This window comes from Gymnoscopelus microlampas (genome assembly GCF_963454915.1).
Source record: "Gymnoscopelus microlampas genome assembly, chromosome: 22".
Classification (NCBI taxonomy): domain Eukaryota; kingdom Metazoa; phylum Chordata; class Actinopteri; order Myctophiformes; family Myctophidae; genus Gymnoscopelus; species Gymnoscopelus microlampas.
In genome coordinates, this window is record NC_139959.1 from 44816160 (window position 1) to 44838659 (window position 22500).

General features: G+C 42.1%; 1 protein-coding gene and 1 long non-coding RNA gene across 2 annotated transcripts in view; one reads left to right on the plus strand and one right to left on the minus strand.

Moving 5' to 3' along the window:
• The window catches only part of LOC311039202, a 765206-nt gene that overhangs the window by 446044 nt on the left and 296662 nt on the right, over positions 1–22500 (plus strand). The gene's annotated exons all lie outside the window — the stretch shown is intronic.
• Positions 1–22500, minus strand: part of cnksr2a (connector enhancer of kinase suppressor of Ras 2a) — a gene marked incomplete at both ends in the record, with an annotated part of 110504 nt that overhangs the window by 73987 nt on the left and 14017 nt on the right. Inside the window, 2 exons of the mRNA XM_084048866.1 lie at positions 5212–5417; positions 6588–6751. Of these exons, the coding sequence (XP_083904992.1) occupies positions 5212–5417; positions 6588–6751 (370 nt within the window). The remainder of the gene's footprint in view (positions 1–5211; positions 5418–6587; positions 6752–22500) is intronic.

Genomic DNA, 22500 nt, shown 5'->3' on the forward strand with positions numbered 1-22500 from the left:
ATAGGTACTAGAGTTTGATCTGATACTTAGCTTTTGCAACATATCCAGCAATTGATACAAGCACTTTATGGGAAATATTTAGCTTGTTACGGGGACAGAGCTCTGCTCTGTACACGTATTGTTATTGGCAGTATTCTGTCACTTCTTCTTCTTCTTCTGCCACTTTTCGCAGTTCTGGCTGAACCGCGCTGTCGCTTTTTACGAAACTCGGCCATATGGTAGATGGTCATGAAAAACGATCAAAAAAATAATTCTCACAATCTTTCGTCCAAAGGTGGCGCTATAGCACTCAATTGAAAATGGCAACTTTGAACAGGTACAACTCATGCCCTGTTTGACCTACAGCCATGAAACTTCGATACACATATGCGTCTCCTCATGCTGAACAACTTTCACCCTCTGACTTTTGACCTCTGACCTTTAGATCTCCCACCATTTTGAATTATATGAAAAACAGTCATTGGCTCCTAACTTATGCATTTTTTCACTTATGGAAAATCCGTTGGAAATTTTTGTAGGCAGTGGTCCAAGGTTCAAGTGCTAAACGTTTCGTGCAGATTGCTCAAAAATCCCAGGAGGAGATAGATTTTAACTATTACAGTTTAAAGAAAATTATTCATCTGTGCCTAAAACATACATGCAGACTCACATTTCTTTGAAACTTTGCAGAAATGTACAGGGTCATTCCAAATATCACTGAAACCAATCTTACTCCAATTGGCCAAAAGGGGGCGCTATAGCACTTTTTTGAAAATGCAGACTTTAAACAGGCATAAGTCATGCCTCGTTTGGCCGAAAGTCGTGAAACTTGCTTACACATGTGCCTTGACTCATGAGGAACACACGTATCGATTTGACCATTAAGCTCCGCCCTTAGATTTTCCGCAATTTTGAGCAGTTTGAAAAATACTTGTTTTTGCCAGTTCTGGCTTAACCGTGCATACGCTTTTTACGAAACTCGGCCATATGGTAGATGCTCATGAAAAACTACCAAGAAATAATTCTCACACTCATTCGTCAAAGGGTGGCGCTATAGCACTCAATTGAAAGTGCCAACTTTGAACAGGTACAACTCATGCCCTGTTTGACCTACAACCATGAAACTTCGATACACACATGCGTCTCTTCATGCCCGACAACTTTCGTGGTCTGACTTTTGACCTCTGACCTTTAGATCTCCCACCATTTTGAATTATATGAAAAACAGTCATTGGCTCCTAACTTATGCATTTTTTCACTTATGGAAAATCCGTTGGAAATTTTTGTAGGCAGAGGTCCAAAGTTCAAGTGGTAAACGTTTCGTGCAGATTGCTCAAAAATCCCAGGAGGAGATAGATTTTAACTATTACAGTTTTATGAAAATGATTCATCTGTGCCTAAAACATACATGCAGACTCACATTTCTTTGAAACTTTGCAGAAATGTACAGGGTCATTCCAAATATCACTGAAACCAATCTTACTCCAATTGGCCAAAAGGGGGCGCTATAGCAATTTTTTGAAAATGCAGACTTTAAACAGGCATAAGTCATGCCTCGTTTGGCCGAAAGTCGTGAAACTTGCTTACACATGTGCCTTGACTCATGAGGAACACACGTATCGATTTGACCATTAAGCTCCGCCCTAAGATTGTCCGCAATTTTGAGCAGTTTGAAAAACACTTAAACCCAGGATTTTTCAGCTATTTGCGTGAAACTGTATCATCTGTGTGATCTCCTTTTTCACAGTTACTTGTCTGTTGGGCCAATGGCGTCTCCCTTAAATGAATGCCTCACAATCTCAAGGTCGCCAGTTCAAGCCTCACTTGATGCAGACTTAATTTAAGTTGAATTGCAAACAACATGACTGTATCAATGAATACATGTGCAAATGGTAAAGATAACCTGAAATGCTTATTTGAGAGTACGTTTTTTACGTATGACATACTTCATTCTGAAAATAGCTGATCTACAATCTCACAACTTTTCATGGTTTGTGAGCTTGTAGATCGGCTACTTTCATTAGTTTTGGTTCTGAGGAGATGTACAATTTCTTCATTGGTAAATGGCTTGTGAACGAGTGATCTTAGTGTTAGTGAAACAGGGGCTTGGTTCATGAAAGAAGGCAAGAGTTTATGATCTTCAACAGACAATATCAGCCTGGACAAAGCTATAGCACTATAGGTAGTGTTGCAGCCTATTAGTCTGAAGGTTGAGAGTTCGAATCCTGTTAATGGCAGTAGGTTGAGATGTCCAATCAAACCATTATGTTTCCATGTCACTCTCTCTCTCTTCAATCTATTCCGTTTCCATGTCTCTCTCTCTCTCTCTATTCACTGGCCCCGTATTATCGCTGCTTGCATCTATATTTGTATTTGTTATTGAAATGCTGCATTTAAGTAGTCGGGTCTATGAAAAGATTGGGGCCAAAAAAGCTTTGAGTTCTGAACATTCATTCCAAAACATTAGATCTACACACGCAAAAAGCGTCGCTTCGAGCTTGTAGATCTGCTATTTTGGATGCTTTTATGTGACGCTGTAGTAATGATAAGTAGGACGTTAAAAGAGGTCGTCCACTATCTATTTAAAAAAGACATTGTTCTCTGCAGACTGAGAGCCAATACAGCACACAGGTGAGCGGGTGTGTGCGTGCGTGTGCGTGTGTGTGTGTGTGTGTGTGTGTGTGTGTGTGTGTGTGTGTGTGTGTGTGTGTGTGACAGAGATAGATGTTCTCTCACTGTTCCTCATTAACACCGTTTCAACGTTCAGGGTCAGCAAACAGTAAAGAGCAGCAACGTGTTCACTGTATCACTTCTAGAATGGGAATGGAACAAACAAATGGTGCATTTATATATGTGTATATATTTATATATTGTGTATATATTTATATATGTGTATATATGTATATATGTGTGCCTTTTATCCTGCTTTAGAACAGAGGCTTCTATGGAAACAAGTCAACTGCATCAGTTATGATGGTGAGTGATTATAGGCAGATACAATCCACATGTATGTTGGTCTGGCTCTCTCCTTTTACAGACGGGTTTCCTGTTAGTAAACATGAGAGGATGCTGCGCGCGCAAGAGAGGGGTGAGCCTATAGAGGGCGCTATTACCCGCAGCAGCTCTGGTCAAATGTCCATTCATATAAATAAATGGTCTTCACCGGGTTTAATGAAAGTAGATTAAATTATGCAGTTTGTGATATCTTGTTTACTCAATAAAAATGATTTGTCGGAAGTTGGATCTGTTAGTCCTTTATTTGTATATAATAGCAGCATTATGCCTATTATGCCTATAATAGCAGCATTATGCCTATTATGCCTATAATAGCAGCATTATGCCTATTATGCCTATAATAGCAGCATTATGCCTATCTAACTCCCGAACACATCATCAGAGTGAACGGCGCTTCCGGGTTCGTTCTACCACTGGCATGCGCAGATTGCGCATTCTGCTCTGTGATGACGTCGCGCGGAAACCCGTCTATAGAGTCACTACAGACCTATAGACCGGAGCCATGGGCCATCTTTGCCTCTGCCACCAGGGGGGGCAAAGGAAATATATGAACATATGTTTTTACCAGGTGCTCGAAGAGCGCCTGAGTCTAAGAATCGTCAGAGCAGAGGTCGACATATTACAGATTTGCATTAGACATATTTTCGACACATTTGCGTCATTGGCTGTCCTGGCTGTCCTTCACTCCTTGAAGCCAATGGCCACACGAATGGGGAGACGGCCCGCCCCCCACAGTAACAGCCCTCCGCTCTCCGCTCCCCTCATTCACACTGCAACAGTTGCAGAGCAGACAGTGCAAGTTGTACTGCAGCCTCAGGCTAACACAGTTAGCCTAAATGCTAGCGTGCTTCATTAGACCTAGTTTGGCTATTAAGTTATTATTTGGCCATGTTCACACTGACTTCAATCTTCGCTATTGTTGGGAAGACCTGTGTGGTGTCTAAAAATGTTGCCACCACTTATATAAAAAACATTATTAGCGTTTCGCGTCGCAAATTATGTTGCCAGGTTTGGCGAGAGAAATAAGCATTCCGAAAAACAAGTTATCAGGTCTATGAAAACAAACACACACACACACACACACACACACACACACACACACACACACACACACACACACACACACACACACAGCACCTGGTAGAATATGACTTCAAGTCATTTTCTTTCTTGTTTATGTATGCAACATATATGTTTCTCATATGTGACATATTCTGAATTGTCCGCCTGCATATATGTCTCTACATATATGTCCACATATATTCATATATGTGGACATGATATAAGCCATTGGTTCTCAAAGTGGGGTCCGGGGACCCGCAGGGGTCCTTGAGGGAGTTCCAGGGGGTCCCCAGCTAAATGATAGATTAGGCACCAAATGGACCCTTGTGGGTCTGTAACTCTGAGAGTGTACAAATGGAACCAAATGGACCCGTTAGTTCCATTTGTACACTCTCAGAGTTAAATTGACATTGATTTTACAATATAAATTGGGGTCCAAGTGATAGAAATGCCATTAAATGGAGGTCCGTAGCCCTAATGCATGTCAAACTGGGGGTCCTTGAAATTAAAAATCACTGCTATAGAGCCGTAAAAAAAATCTTCTCTTATGGGGGGTCTCTGGCATATCTTTTCAAATGGGGGTCCGCGGGCTAATAAGTGTCAATTTGGGGTCCTTGACATGAAAAAGTTTGAGAACCACTGATATAAGCTATATTATGAGACACATATTTCCTATATATTCATATATATGCACATATATGTGGATACCTGATATATAAGCAGCATTTAGTCTGCATATACCTGCCATATATTCCAATATTATGTTCATATTTCCTTTCTGTTTTGGAAGTTTTTCCCATGAGGATTTTTCTTTTTTTTAATCCATTAATACCTGGAACGCATCTGTGTCACTTTCGATTTCTTTGGCTATTCAAAAATAGCAGATCTACAAGCTCATAGCGCGGCACCGAGTGCCGCGCTATGAGCTTGTAGATCTGCTATTTTTGAAAAAATCGTGAAAAAATATTTTTTATATTTTTTTCAAAAAACTGTTAGGATTTAAAAAAAAAATTAAGAATCGCCTCAGGTCTTAAAGGGTTAAATCATATATTTAATTTGCGTGTGTGCGTGTGTGCGTGTGCGCGTGTGCGCGTGTGCGTGTGTGCGTGTGTGTGTGTGTGTGTGTGTGTGTGCGTGTGTGTGAGTCACACTAACCTGTCCAGCCAGGCCAGAAGGCTCTTAGCGGCGGTGATGAGGTCCACCACAGAGGTCAGGAGGTCGTTGGGGAGGCGCCGCGAGTTCCTGCCGTCCGATTGGCTGCCGCGGCGGCGGCCGCCCGAGATGAAGTTCTGGAGGTTCTTGGCCGACGCCCCCAGCTTATGAGCTAGGGTCCTGACGCTCTCCGTCTCCAGACCCGAGTTCTATCACAGAAGACGGAGAGCTTATGAGCTACGTCCTGACGCTCTCCGTCTCTAGACCCGAGTTCTATCACAGAAGACGGAGAGCTTATGAGCTACGTCCTGACGCTCTCCGTCTCCAGACCTGAGTTCTATCACAGAGACAAGAGAGCTTATGAGCTACGTCCTGACGCTCTCCGTCTCCAGACCTGAGTTCTATCACAGAAGACGGAGAGCTTATGAGCTACGTCCTGACACTCTCCGTCTCCAGACCCGAGTTCTATCACAGAAGACGGAGAGCTTATGAGCTACGTCCTGACGCTCTCTGTCTCCAGACCTGAGTTCTATCACAGAGACAAGAGCGCTTATGAGCTACGTCCTGACGCTCTCTGTCTCCAGACCTATGAGCTTGTAGATCTGCTGTTTTTGAAAAATCGTGAAAATGAGCGGCAAAATCTCGGAATACGTTTTTTTAAAGGGAACATTCGTAAAATATTTAGTTCCAGGAAAAAAAAAACCAGAAGCAAAGATTTGAGTTACAAATATCCACGAAAAAAAAGAAAAAAAATCGAATACCTGCCACAACTTTTCATGATTTTTCGAAAATCACAAAAAAAAAAAAAAATCACAACCCCCTGGCAGTGGTGGAAAGTAACTAAGTACATTTACTTAAGTACAATGTTGAGGTATTTGTACTTTACTTGAGTATTTCCAATTTCCAATACTTTTACTCCTACTCCACTACATCTCAGAGGCAAATATTATACTTTTACTCCGGCTACAATTATTTGAAAACTTTATTTACTAGTTAATTTTCAGATATACATTTTTACATATTATAAAACATACATTAACCTCTTTAGCCAAAAATAGCAGATCTACAAGCTCACAACGCCTCGCAGCGCGAGGCGTTGTGAGCTTGTAGATCGGCTATTTTTGGCTAAAGAGGTATAGGTGTAGAGGGAAAAAAAGAGCAGACTGAGTAAACAAAAAAAAGTATAATTTACTTGAGCACCTGCCCCTCAAAATGTCTGTGCACGCCACTGACACACACACACACACACACACACACACACACACACACACACACACACACACACACACACACACACACGCACACACACGCACACACGCACACACACACACACACACACACACACACACACACACACAGAGAGAGAGAGAGGGACTCACCAGAGCACACAGCAGGTCCACAGCCTCCAGTATGAGTTCCTGGTGTCCGATGCGTGACACGCCCATCTCCTCCAGCTCGCCGTGGCTGATCCTCAGCAGTCTGTCTCCGCACACGTCGCCGTGTTCAAACACACACACGTACTGCTGCAGGCAGTCGTCTAGACCTGAGACCAGTGGTGGAAAAAGTACTTAAATTCTTTACTTAAGTAAAAGTACCAATACTGCAATATAAAAATACTCAGTTACAAGTAAAAGTCCGGAATTCTAAATTTACTTGAGTAAAAGTACAGAAGTATTGGCATCAAAATGTAGTTAAAGTACCAAAAGTAAAAGTACTAAATGTTTGAAAATAGTAGATCTACAAGCTCACAACGCGTCGCAAAGCGACGCGTTGCGAGCTTGTAGATCTGCTATTTTCAAATAGCCTATGTATAAAATAGGGCTAAAGTGGTTAATGTATGTTTCATAATGTCATAATTTATATCTGAAAAGTAACTAGTAACTACAGTTTTCAAGTAAATGTAGTGGAGTAAAAGTACAATATTTGCCTCTGAGATGTAGTGGAGTAGAAGTAAAAGTATTGGAAATTGGAAATACTCAAGTAAAGTACAAATACCTCAAAATTGTACTTAAGTACAGAACTTAAGTAAATGTACTTAGTTACTTTCCACCACTGCCTGAGACACACACACACACAGACACACGCACACACACACACGCACACACACACACACACACATCGATTCAAGTCCTCAGTACTCACCACTGATTTCAATCAGTGGTGGAAAAAGTAGTCACATTTTTTTACTTTAGTAAAAAGTATCAATACTGCAATGTAGAAACGCTGGCCCTCATTTATCAACGCGGTGCAGCCCAAATAATGGGCGTACGGCGAGATCACCTTTCGGCATTTATCAATATATCCTGACGTGGGCTTCATCTTTACCCGCTGTATCACAGCAGCAGCAACTTAAGCAGCAACTTAAGCTTCCGGCAGTCGACATGGGTGGTCGCATCGATGATCGCTCTCGCGTCCTGCGTCCTCGCATACCTTTCCTTATCCTCATCCTGTGGATTATGGATTTACACCTCAACTCCGCATGGATTATACACCAGAAGGATATGGAATTATACGAGACAGAAAAGGTAGAATCACACAATGACTTCTACCTAACTACTGGAACCGAGAAAAAACACCCAGGTTATGGAACCACGGCGATCCACTCGACTCTCACAGCCAACCCGAAGCGAAGAAACAAACCCCTGAATGGTAAATGTAATCGGAAGACGTACTTCTGTTTAATTCTACTACTTTCCGGAGACGTTGAAGTTAACCCTGGCCCTGTGACCACAAGGCAATCCGCTCGGCTCGCAGCTGAAACCAACAGGCTAGCGGCAAACGTTGCCACAAGCAACGGGGCAAAACAACAACAAAGCCATGCTGGAACAAAGAACTTCCGGAGCACCGGAGCTAGCCTAGCCAACGTTGCTACCGAAGCTAGCCTCGACGACAACACCAACGGCTTCCCACCAACTCGACTAGGCGAATCAACCCAAATGATCAACCTAAACACCGACGTCGTATCCACCGCAGCCGTCGACGAGGACGCTTGCACCGACGCACAACGGCGATCAACCGGGAGATGCAGCGTAGCCGAGAACGTGGAACCAAGGAGTCACCTAGCTGTTTTCACCGGAGCAGAGACCTTGATGCACCGCTACAAACCTACGGTTCGTTCCAGGGCCAGGGTCCCAGCAGAGACCGTGATGGGACCATTAGCAGAGGCCGTGCTGGGACCTCCGCGCCCCATCCCCCCCCAACCCCCCAACCCTCCCCAATCCCCCAACCCCCCCCAACCCCCACTGCTGGCTGCCCACGACGGAACAATGGCTTTGATGGACACTACACCCCCCTCCCCCCCCGAGACTGCTCCTAAACATCTCTCAGTGGATAAACACCTATCCATTGAAAAAATGATCAAATCGTTTGGCGTTGGCTTGCACATGATACATCTTAATGTGAATTCTCTAGCAGGAGACAAGCTAACACAAATCAAGCAGATGTTTTATGATGGTAAGGTTGACATTTTAACTTTCTCTGAAACAAAACTTGATCAAGCGATAACTGATTCTGTGATTGAGATTGAAAACTACAAACTCTTCAGGAAAGATAGGAACAGAAACGGGGGTGGTGTTTGCATGTATGTTCATACTGACAATGTCTGCATCCTTCGGGAAGACCTGATGGATGAAAACATTGAAGCTGTGTGGGTCGAGATCATTTTTAAACATGCCAAACCTGTGCTAGTCGGTACCATATACAGACCTCCTAACCAGACTGATTTCTATGATAGACTTGATGAATGCTTAGCTAAAGTGGACCATGCGGAGACGATTCTTCTTGGTGATTTTAACACTGACATACTCCGCAAGGAAGCGTCAGTGTATAAGTCATTCAAGGCGTGTTGTGATCGGCATTCACTCCACCAGCTGATCACTCAGCCCACAAGGCTGTGTGTTTCCTCTCAAACTACCATAGATCTCATTCTAACAACGGACAAGGAAAAAATCCTAAATAGTGGTGTTTCCACCTGTGGCATATCTGATCACAACATGATCTTCTGCACCAGAAAGAAACGTAAACCTAAGACCGGTTACCACAAAACAGTCACAATCAGAGACCTCAAAAATTATAAGAGTGAGGACTTAGATCACAGACTGGAGGAACAGGATTGGTCCGACGTTCTAAACAGCACACAGGTAGACGAATCCTGGCTTTGTTTCAAAACCAAATTCATTCAAATTTTGGACAGTGTGGCTCCCATGAAAACCATCAGGGTCAAAACCCGCTCGGTACCATGGATGAATTCGGACATCCTTACTGCCATGAAAGTCAGAGACAAAAAGTGTTCTGAGCTTCATAAAAGTAGGATCAAACTAGCCAAATGTTTTAACAAAGGTCTCGAATCCCACGTAGCTAAACTTGAAAAGGAAAAAAACAAGCTAAGAAACAAGGTAAATAGCATGCTCCTGTTAGCAGAAAAAAGCTACCTCGATGACAAGATTGAGGAAAATCAAAAAAAACCACGAGAGCTTTGGAGGCTACTCAAGAACCTCCTAGGCTGCAGCAAAAAATTGAAAACCAGGCTTTCAAACTTAAGCCTCAAGGTGAATGACAGTCTCATTTCATCCAATCACGAAGTGAGTAAAATCCTCAACATATTCTTCACGACCGTAGCCTCAGATTTGGTTGAAAAACTTCCTCCACACTCTGGGAGATATGGTGAGGAGTATGTTGTCTCATTTTACGAAAAACAGGGTGTTTGCAAAGATGACTTTAAACTCTCCCCTGTGAAAACAGAAGAGGTGTTTAAAAAATTGAGTGCTCTTCATCAACACAGAGCCACAGGCCTCGACAATATCCCCCCCAAATTTCTAAAAGACTCAGCCGCCTCCATTGCTCCAATCATTACCCACATATTCAACCTCTCCACCACACAGGGACAGGTCCCCAACGACTTCAAAAAAGCAAGGGTGACCCCTCTGTTCAAAAAAGGAAACCAATTAGACCCTGGCAACTACCGCCCTATTTCTATTCTAAGCTCCATCTCGAAAGTCATGGAAAAAATAGTCTATGAACAGGTCGACAAGTATCTTGCCGAGAAAAATCTAATCTACAAATTCCAATCTGGCTTCAGAACAAACCACTCCACTGACACATGCCTTCTCTATTTGAACGACTCTATCAAACAAGAGATTGAAAAGGGCAAATATTGCGGCATGGTCATGCTGGACCTCCAGAAGGCTTTTGACACCGTTAATCACCCGATTATGATCAATAAGCTCAGAGCAATAGGTTTTGATGACACGTCAGTGAACTGGATGAGATCCTACCTGGAAGGGAGGGAGCAAGTGGTGGAAGTAAACGGCACCCAGTCCCCCCCCCTCCCAGTGACTTGTGGTGTTCCCCAAGGAAGTATACTAGGACCCTTACTGTTCCTGATATATGTGAATGACATGTCGTCAGCCTGCGACTGCAACCTGTTCCTGTTCGCAGATGACTCGGCCCTGCTAGTCTCGGACAGGGACAGGCTGCAGGTTGAGAAAACTCTCAGCTCTGAACTCAACAAGATCTGCATCTGGCTCTCCGACAACAAGCTCTCATTACACCTGGGCAAAACGGAATGCATCCTCTTTGGGTCCACTCCTAACCTCAGAAAGGCAGAGAGCTTCACGATCAAAGCGGGTGATGATATAATCAAAAGAAAAAACGAAATTACCTACCTGGGCTCTATCTTGGAGGCTGACCTCTCTGGTGACAAAAATGCTGAAAAAACGATCAAAACGGTCCACAAAAAAACACGCTATTTGCGGAGTATTGATCGCAAAGTCAGTAAGAAGACTCTGAAGACTCTTGCAGTGGCCCTCATACAAGGTCATTACGATTATGCATGTACTTCATGGTATCACAACACCACCAAGGCCTTAAAAACAAGGCTCCAAACATCCCAAAACAAACTTGTAAGGCTACTTCTTGGCCTCAACTACAAAATCCATCTAACCCCTGATCATTTTGATAGGATTGGATGGCTTAGGGTTGCGGACAGAGTACAGCAACTTGCTATGGGCCTGGTCTTCAAGATATATCACAACATTGGGATCCCCCTGTATTTGTCAAAATACTTCCAAAATGTTAATGATATCCACGATCACAATACCAGAGGCAGCTCCACAAACCTTGTCCAACCCTTTTTTGGCTCAACAAAGGGAAGTAACTCGTTCTCATGCTATTCATCAAAAATGTGGAACGCCCTACCAAAAGGAGTAAAGGAGTGTAAAACCCTACTCTCTTTCAAAACAGCCCTAAAGATACACCTTCAGGAGGCTGCAATTGGAAAATGGCCCCTGTCTAAGTCCTAACCTAACCTACCCCCCTACCCCCCCCCCCCCCCCTCTCTCCTTCTCCTTTTGTACATATTTCTCACTCTTCATACCAGTAACCTGTAAACTGATTGTATGACATTCTATAGTAGTTGTGTATATCTGTCTGTCTCTTATATGTCATCATGATTTGTGTGCATGGGGAACTCATTTGAAACAAGCTCTGTGCTTTTATGAGTCTTCCAGTTTAGTAGACCTTGTATTGTGAATTTGTACTTCCATGTACTGTTGTTCTCATGTCTTACTAAATAAAGTACATCAATCAATCAATCCTACCGTAGGCTGAAATCTCACGTCTGGTCGAGACCAGTTGTTGACGTTGGCTGCGCCCGTTTATTCCATTCTAGACCTGCGGAGCACCATTGTCTGACTGTCTGACAGGCATCTAGACACATGTATCCACTCCTAAACTCCACAACGAAACTCTTTCTTTGGTCGTATTCTGGTTCTTCTTCATGTCGTAAAATCGGGGCGTTTTGAGAATATTTAAGGGGCGTGTTATTTAAATGACGCTCGTTTTCAGACGTGAGATTTGTCAAAGCTCCGACCTGATGTACGCTAGGATCGGCTGTGTAGGATGCGTTGATAAATGTGACTTTGACGTTGGTGTACGGCCGAATATATGGAAAAACATACGCCGGTTTATACGCTGCGTTGATAAAAGAGGGCCACTCTGTTACGTAAAAATGTACTTGGTATTTTCAAACGGTACATTTACTTTTGGTACTTTGGTAAGTATATTTTGTAGGCAATACTTTTGTACTTGAGTAACATTTTGAACACAGGGCTTTGACTTGTAACAGAGTATATGTTTATATTGTGGTATTGCAACTTTTACTTAAGTAAGATGTCTGAGTACTTCTTAGCTATTGATGAACCCAAACTATAATCCGACAAGCTTTTTGATTGGCTTACAAGCCTCCGTTTCCATAGCAACAAAAACAAAGGCAGAACAGCGGCGAGTTCTTCATGTTCTTAATAATAAGTGCATTTATTATGACCCGTGAAGAACACAACACTGTGTCATCAGTCATTTCTCTGTGTTGTTGTGGGTCACATCTATCTGCCCCCCCGTGCAACGTTTGTTTATCAAGCTCTAAAAAACACACGATTAGATCATTGTATTTGTGTGAGTCAATCGTCCAGTAAAAATGTCAGAGTCGTGACAGTCTGTCAGCTCTGTTCACAGCCGTCTACTTCGCTAGGGAACCCAGCGATGCTTATCACTATGGATACCACACACACACACACACACGCGCACACACACACACAGTCACACATTAAATATTAAAAAAACATTAAAAACATAGTCTCAATTATTATTTAACCCTTTAAGACCAAGAAAATAGCAGATCTACAAGCTCACAGCGCGGCACTCGGCACCGCGCTGTGAGCTTGTAGATCTGCTATTTTTGAATAGCCCAAAGAAATCTAAATGACACACAGATGGGACCCTATATATTCTTTTTACAAGCTTGTTGTAGATCTGCTATTTTTGAAAAATCGTGAAAATTCGTGGCAAAATCTTGGATTGTATATTTTTTTAAAGCAAACATTCGTAAAATATTTAGTTCCAGGAACCCCCAGAAGCAAAGAGTTGAGTTACAAAAAAGAAAAAAAGAAAATCAAATATTTGCAGACATTTTCATGACAAAAATAGCAGATCTACAAGCTCATAGCGCGGCACTCGGTGCCGCGCTATGAGCTTGTAGATCTGCAATTTTTTGAACAGCCAAACGAAATCTAAAAACGACACACAGAGATGCGTTCCCGGTCTTAAAGGGTTAACTCATTGATTGTGATCTAAGCAATATTACACTCGAGGGAGTGCTTTACCGTCAATAATGACGGTAAAGCACTCCCTCGAGTGTAATATTGCGATTCTACAACAGCTACCAACAAAACACATCCAAATGTATTCATATTGTGGGGCAATTCATAATAAAAATGTTTCGCTATTACGTTTCCCTGTAAAGAGAAGAGTTTATTTGACTGAGACATTAAATAGTCCCTGTAGCAGCGCTCTGACGCACCGTCTCATCAACACAGCTGATTCCAGTAGGCTATACGCTCCGTCGTACGACCGTGTCACGTGGCCAAAATAACCGATCTACAAGCTGACAACGCGTTGCCATCGTGACGCGTTGTGAACTTGTAGATCGGCTATTTTCGCCGTGCGATACCTACGTACGATAAAGTATAACATACACTGGACTGTTAACGAAATGGGAATAATGGGAGTAGTTTTCCTATACCGTGGGACAGCGTGACGTCACAGCACAGCTGTGACATATATGGTTCTAATCAGGTGCGGACTGCAGTGCGGAGTGATTTATTAATGTGATTAGGCCCGTGCTATCATGCTGGTTTGAAGCACTAGGCTAGATAGCTATTTCAACCAATCAGATTGCTTGGTCGGAACTACCTGTTGTATAATGACGAGTATTCTCGTCATTTCGGCTCACAAAGCCATTGATGAGTCTCTGGTCATGTGATGTTTTCTAGTGGTTTACGATAAGATTTAATTGACTAAATCAGTGCTTTATGTGCTTTACGTCATCTCCTCAATACAGACACACATTCCATACATATACCTGGTGTGTGACTTATGGTGAAACAAGTCCATCAACAAGCTCATGAAGTTCAGCCTGAGCTTTATTTTCTCTATGAATACAGGTGTGACTTTATCAGTGAGTCATTAGAACAACTCTTATACAGCGTGTAGGCCAGTGGTTCTCAACCTGGGGGTCGCCAAATAATTTGGGGGGGTCGCCAGATTTTTTGGTGAATTTGAAAAAAAAAAAAAAAAAAAAAAAAGATTTTTATTTTTTTTTATTTTTTTTACAAAATATTTTTTTATGTTATCATTAATTCATGTTTTATCAGTTAATTTACTCAATTTACCCACTTTTTGCAAAAATGTTTTGATAATAAACAATTATCAAATAACCTATTATAATTAAATAACCTTCGCGCGCGCGAACGGGACCGCTCGCACGCGCGAACGGGACCGCACACGTGCACGCGGGGGGTCGCGGGAAATAATATCATTATTTTGGGGGTCGCAGCCTGAAAAGGTTGAGAACCCCGGCCTGGTGTAGGCTGTCACACGTACTTCTGTTCCTTCACATGGTGACACATTAGAGACATTCTCCTACAGTCACACACACTTCTGTTCCTTTAAGTCACATTAGAGACATTCTCCTACAGTCACACACACTTCTGTTTCTTTAAGTCACATTAGAGACATTCTCCTACAGTCACACACACTTCTGTTCCTTTAAGTCACATTAGAGACATTCTCCTACAGTCACACACACTTCTGTTTCTTTAAGTCACATTAGAGACATTCTCCTACAGTCACACACACTTCTGTTCCTTTAAGTCACATTAGAGACATTCTCCTACAGTCACACACACTTCTGTTCCTTTAAGTCACATTAGAGACATTCTCCTACAGTCACACACACTTCTGTTCCTTTATGTCACATTAGAGACATTCTCCTACAGTCACACACACTTCTGTTCCTTTAAGTCACATTAGAGACATTCTCCTACAGTCACACACACTTCTGTTCCTTTATGTCACATTAGAGACATTCTCCTACAGTCACACACACTTCTGTTCCTTTATGTCACATTAGAGACATTCTCCTACAGTCACACGTACTTCTGTTCCTTTATGTCACATTAGAGACATTCTCCTACAGTCACACGTACTTCTGTTCCTTTAAGTCACATTAGAGACATTCTCCTACAGTCACACACACTTCTGTTCCTTTATGTCACATTAGAGACATTCTCCTACAGTCACACACACTTCTGTTCCTTTAAGTCACATTAGAGACATTCTCCTACAGTCACACACACTTCTGTTCCTTTAAGTCACATTAGAGACATTCTCCTACAGTCACACATTCTGTTCCTTTAAGTCACATTAGAGACATTCTCCTACAGTCACACACACTTCTGTTCCTTTATGTCACATTAGAGACATTCTCCTACAGTCACACATTCTGTTCCTTTAAGTCACATTAGAGACATTCTCCTACAGTCACACACACTTCTGTTCCTTTAAGTCACATTAGAGACATTCTCCTACAGTCACACATTCTGTTCCTTTAAGTCACATTAGAGACATTCTCCTACAGTCACACACACTTCTGTTCCTTTATGTCACATTAGAGACATTCTCCTACAGTCACACATTCTGTTCCTTTAAGTCACATTAGAGACATTCTCCTACAGTCACACACACTTCTGTTCCTTTATGTCACATTAGAGACATTCTCCTACAGTCACACATTCTGTTCCTTTAAGTCACATTAGAGACATTCTCCTACAGTCACACACACTTCTGTTCCTTTAAGTCACATTAGAGACATTCTCCTACAGTCACACACACTTCTGTTCCTTTATGTCACATTAGAGACATTCTCCTACAGTCACACGTACTTCTGTTCCTTTAAGTCACATTAGAGACATTCTCCTACAGTCACACACACTTCTGTTCCTTTAAGTCACATTAGAGACATTCTCCTACAGTCACACACACTTCTGTTCCTTTATGTCACATTAGAGACATTCTCCTACAGTCACAAACACTTCTGTTCCTTTAAGTCACATTAGAGACATTCTCCTACAGTCACACGTACTTCTGTTCCTTTAAGTCACATTAAAGACATTCTCCTACAGTCACACACACTTCTGTTCCTTTATGTCACATTAGAGACATTCTCCTACAGTCACACACACTTCTGTTCCTTTAAGTCACATTAGAGACATTCTCCTACAGTCACACGTACTTCTGTTCCTTTAAGTCACATTAGAGACATTCTCCTACAGTCACACGTACTTCTGTTCCTTTAAGTCACATTAGAGACATTCTCCTACAGTCACAAACACTTCTGTTCCTTTATGTCACATTAGAGACATTCTCCTACAGTCACACACACTTCTGTTCCTTTATGACACATTAGAGACATTCTCCTACAGTCACACACACTTCTGTTCCTTTATGTCACATTAGAGACATTCTCCTACAGTCACACACACTTCTGTTCCTTTAAGTCACATTAGAGACATTCTCCTACAGTCACACACACTTCTGTTCCTTTAAGTCACATTAGAGACATTCTCCTACAGTCACACACACTTCTGTTCCTTTAAGTCACATTAGAGACATTCTCCTACAGTCACACACACTTCTGTTCCTTTATGTCACATTAGAGACATTCTCCTACAGTCACACACACTTCTGTTCCTTTATGTCACATTAGAGACATTCTCCTACAGTCACACACACTTCTGTTCCTTTATGTCACATTAGAGACATTCTCCTACAGTCACACACACTTCTGTTCCTTTAAGTCACATTAGAGACATTCTCCTACAGTCACACACACTTCTGTTCCTTTATGTCACATTAGAGACATTCTCCTACAGTCACACATACTTCTGTTCCTTTAAGTCACATTAGAGACATTCTCCTACAGTCACACACACTTCTGTTCCTTTATGTCACATTAGAGACATTCTCCTACAGTCACACACACTTCTGTTCCTTTATGTCACATTAGAGACATTCTCCTACAGTCACAAACACTTCTGTTCCTTTATGTCACATTAGAGACATTCTCCTACAGTCACACACACTTCTGTTCCTTTAAGTCACATTAGAGACATTCTCCTACAGTCACACATTCTGTTCCTTTAAGTCACATTAGAGACATTCTCCTACAGTCACACACACTTCTGTTCCTTTATGTCACATTAGAGACATTCTCCTACAGTCACACATTCTGTTCCTTTAAGTCACATTAGAGACATTCTCCTACAGTCACACACACTTCTGTTCCTTTATGTCACATTAGAGACATTCTCCTACAGTCACACATTCTGTTCCTTTAAGTCACATTAGAGACATTCTCCTACAGTCACACACACTTCTGTTCCTTTAAGTCACATTAGAGACATTCTCCTACAGTCACACACACTTCTGTTCCTTTATGTCACATTAGAGACATTCTCCTACAGTCACACGTACTTCTGTTCCTTTAAGTCACATTAGAGACATTCTCCTACAGTCACACACACTTCTGTTCCTTTAAGTCACATTAGAGACATTCTCCTACAGTCACACACACTTCTGTTCCTTTATGTCACATTAGAGACATTCTCCTACAGTCACAAACACTTCTGTTCCTTTAAGTCACATTAGAGACATTCTCCTACAGTCACACGTACTTCTGTTCCTTTAAGTCACATTAAAGACATTCTCCTACAGTCACACGTACTTCTGTTCCTTTAAGTCACATTAGAGACATTCTCCTACAGTCACACGTACTTCTGTTCCTTTAAGTCACATTAGAGACATTCTCCTACAGTCACAAACACTTCTGTTCCTTTATGTCACATTAGAGACATTCTCCTACAGTCACACACACTTCTGTTCCTTTATGACACATTAGAGACATTCTCCTACAGTCACACACACTTCTGTTCCTTTATGTCACATTAGAGACATTCTCCTACAGTCACACACACTTCTGTTCCTTTATGTCACATTAGAGACATTCTCCTACAGTCACACACACTTCTGTTCCTTTAAGTCACATTAGAGACATTCTCCTACAGTCACACACACTTCTGTTCCTTTAAGTCACATTAGAGACATTCTCCTACAGTCACACACACTTCTGTTCCTTTATGTCACATTAGAGACATTCTCCTACAGTCACACACACTTCTGTTCCTTTATGTCACATTAGAGACATTCTCCTACAGTCACACACACTTCTGTTCCTTTATGTCACATTAGAGACATTCTCCTACAGTCACACACACTTCTGTTCCTTTAAGTCACATTAGAGACATTCTCCTACAGTCACACACACTTCTGTTCCTTTATGTCACATTAGAGACATTCTCCTACAGTCACACATACTTCTGTTCCTTTAAGTCACATTAGAGACATTCTCCTACAGTCACACACACTTCTGTTCCTTTATGTCACATTAGAGACATTCTCCTACAGTCACACACACTTCTGTTCCTTTATGTCACATTAGAGACATTCTCCTACAGTCACACACACTTCTGTTCCTTTAAGTCACATTAGAGACATTCTCCTACAGTCAGACACACTTCTGTTCCTTTATGTCACATTAGAGACATTCTCCTACAGTCACACACACTTCTGTTCCTTTAAGTCACATTAGAGACATTCTCCTACAGTCACACACACTTCTGTTCCTTTAAGTCACATTAGAGACATTCTCCTACAGTCACACACACTTCTGTTCCTTTAAGTCACATTAGAGACATTCTCCTACAGTCACACACACTTCTGTTCCTTTAAGTCACATTAGAGACATTCTCCTACAGTCACACACACTTCTGTTCCTTTATGTCACATTAGAGACATTCTCCTACAGTCACACATACTTCTGTTCCTTTAAGTCACATTAGAGACATTCTCCTACAGTCACACACACTTCTGTTCCTTTAAGTCACATTAGAGACATTCTCCTACAGTCACACACACTTCTGTTCCTTTAAGTCACATTAGAGACATTCTCCTACAGTCACACACACTTCTGTTCCTTTAAGTCACATTAGAGACATTCTCCTACAGTCAGACACACTTCTGTTCCTTTAAGTCACATTAGAGACATTCTCCTACAGTCAGACATACAGATGTGCCATTTCAAAACTTCAAATGTCCTGCCATCGCCAAGACAGTACATTTTCAGGGGATTCCCAGGGCAATAAGAGGGACAAAGAAGGGCATTTAAAATGCTGAATTATTTTGATGATCACTGCTTTCATGATGCTAATTAATTTGAGCAAACTGGTCAAGGACCTCTTCAAATCACATTTCGCCTCATAATGAGTCTGACACCTTCTTCAACGCACATTCTTTTGTTCTCATGTATATGGATGTCTGTTGAAGGGAAAAACGGGGGTGTGTAGTGACAACTTCTTTTCAGGGGCAAAACAGTGCATTTTTAAGGGCAGAACAGGGAGGAAAAAAATGCACTTTCAGGGAAAGAACAGTAAGGTGTGAAGTGTTGAAGTGGCACATCTGTACTTCTGTTCCTTTATGTCACATTAGAGACATTCTCCTACAGTCACACACACTTCTGTTCCTTTAAGTCACATTAGAGACATTCTCCTACAGTCACACACACTTCTGTTCCTTTAAGTCACATTAGAGACATTCTCCTACAGTCACACACACTTCTGTTCCTTTAAGTCACATTAGAGACATTCTCCTACAGTCACACACACTTCTGTTCCTTTAAGTCACATTAGAGACATTCTCCTACAGTCAGACACACTTCTGTTCCTTTATGTCACATTAGAGACATTCTCCTACAGTCACACACACTTCTGTTCCTTTATGTCACATTAGAGACATTCTCCTACAGTCAGACACACTTCTGTTCCTTTATGTCACATTAGAGACATTCTCCTACAGTCACACACACTTCTGTTCCTTTAAGTCACATTAGAGACATTCTCCTACAGTCACACACACTTCTGTTCCTTTATGTCACATTAGAGACATTCTCCTACAGTCACACACACTTCTGTTCCTTTATGTCACATTAGAGACATTCTCCTACAGTCAGACACACTTCTGTTCCTTTATGTCACATTAGAGACATTCTCCTACAGTCAGACACACTTCTGTTCCTTTAAGTCACATTAGAGACATTCTCCTACAGTCACACACACTTCTGTTCCTTTATGTCACATTAGAGACATTCTCCTACAGTCACACACACTTCTGTTCCTTTAAGTCACATTAGAGACATTCTCCTACAGTCACACACACTTCTGTTCCTTTATGTCACATTAGAGACATTCTCCTACAGTCAGACACACTTCTGTTCCTTTATGTCACATTAGAGACATTCTCCTACAGTCACACACACTTCTGTTCCTTTAAGTCACATTAGAGACATTCTCCTACAGTCACACACACTTCTGTTCCTTTATGTCACATTAGAGACATTCTCCTACAGTCACACACACTTCTGTTCCTTTATGTCACATTAGAGACATTCTCCTACAGTCACACACACTTCTGTTCCTTTAAGTCACATTAGAGACATTCTCCTACAGTCAGACACACTTCTGTTCCTTTAAGTCACATTAGAGACATTCTCCTACAGTCAGACATACAGATGTGCCATTTCAAAACTTCAAATGTCCTGCCATCGGCAAGACAGTACATTTTCAGGGGATTCCCAGGGCAATAAGAGGGACAAAGAAGGGCATTTAAAATGCTGAATTATTTTGATGACCACTGCTTTCATGATGCTAATTAATTTGAGCAAACTGGTCAAGGACCTCTTCAAATCACATTTCGCCTCATAATGAGTCTGACACCTTCTTCAACGCACATTCTTTTGTTCTCATGTATATGGATGTCTGTTGAAGGGAAAAACGGGGGGGTGTAGTGACAACTTCTTTTCAGGGGCAAAACAGTGCATTTTTAAGGGCAGAACAGGGAGGAAAAAAATGCACTTTCAGGGAAAGAACAGTAAGGTGTGAAGTGTTGAAGTGGCACATCTGTACTTCTGTTCCTTTATGTCACATTAGAGACATTCTCCTACACAACGTCTCCCACACATGACAGCAGATCAGATCAGATCTCAGGTGGTCGTTAACGGCAGATCAAAGCCTCGTTAAATCAAAGCGTTACACAGATTACAGCACGGAGCTAAAGAGCCTCTGGAGCCTCTGGTTCCCAAACGTTTTAGCTCAAAGGAGAAATTAAATGTATGCCCCCTCCCGGAACCCCCAAACTACTGCAAATAGCCGATCTACAAGCTCACAATCGCGACGTGTTGTGAGCTTGTAGATCTGCTATTTTCACTGCTTAAAACATTTGTCCTCGTCTACTTAATGGATCTTTTGAAGTTCTTTTGAAAAACACATTTGAATTTGTGAAGAAAAAAAAACAAATATTTTGAAATAATAATAAAAAAAACTGTAGTAAACAAAAAAAAAATCACACCCTGTGTGAAGGAAGCGGTGCCTTTGATGAGTGGCCTCCTGGTGGCGCTATAATAGGGCGGGGTGGGGCTTCAGCAATTAATGCTCGTCCCTATTGGTGGTGTAAGTCCACATACCAAATTTGGACTTGGTGGCATGCTGCAAACTGGAGTTATAGCTGTTTAAAGCCAGTGGCCTCCTGGTGGCGCTATAATAGGGCGGGGCGGGGCTTCAGCAGTCAATGCTCGTACCTATTGGTGGTCTAAGTCCACATACCAAATTTGGACTTGCTGGCATGCTGCGAACTGGAGTTATAGCAACGGACATCCGTGCTCAAACAGACAAACGGACAAACGGACATACGGACATACGGACGGACGCGGTCAAATGTAGAGCGGCTGGCACCGCTAATAAAGGGGTATTGACTTGTGACCCCATTAGTCTGCGTCTGTCTAACCTCGCGTCACCAGTCTTTCCACCTCGGAGGAAAGCCTGGTCTGCGTTACTAAAGACCCATATGATCCGGTCTAGGCCACCCCTACTGAAAAAAATCACACCCTGTGTGAAGGAAGCGGTGCCTTTGGGGTGGGCCTTAACTCATTTCAGTTCGTCCCTATTGGTGGTCTGAGTCCACTTACCAAATTTGTACTTGGTAGCATGCTGCAAACTGGAATGATGGCTGTTTAAAGCCCAGCCAATGGGCAGACAGAGGGGGCGGGGCTTAAGTAATGACAGTTAGTCCCTATTGCTGGCTTTAGTCCATGTACAAAATTTGTACTCCATAGCATGCTGCGAACTTGAGTTATGGCTGTTTGAAGACCAGCCAATGGGAAGACAGAGGGGCGGAGCTTCAGCAATTCATGCTGGTCCCTATTGGTGGTCTAAGTCCACATACCAAATGTGGACTTGGTGGCATGCTGCAAACTGGAGTTATAGCTGTTTACAATCCCGTGCTCATCCCGTG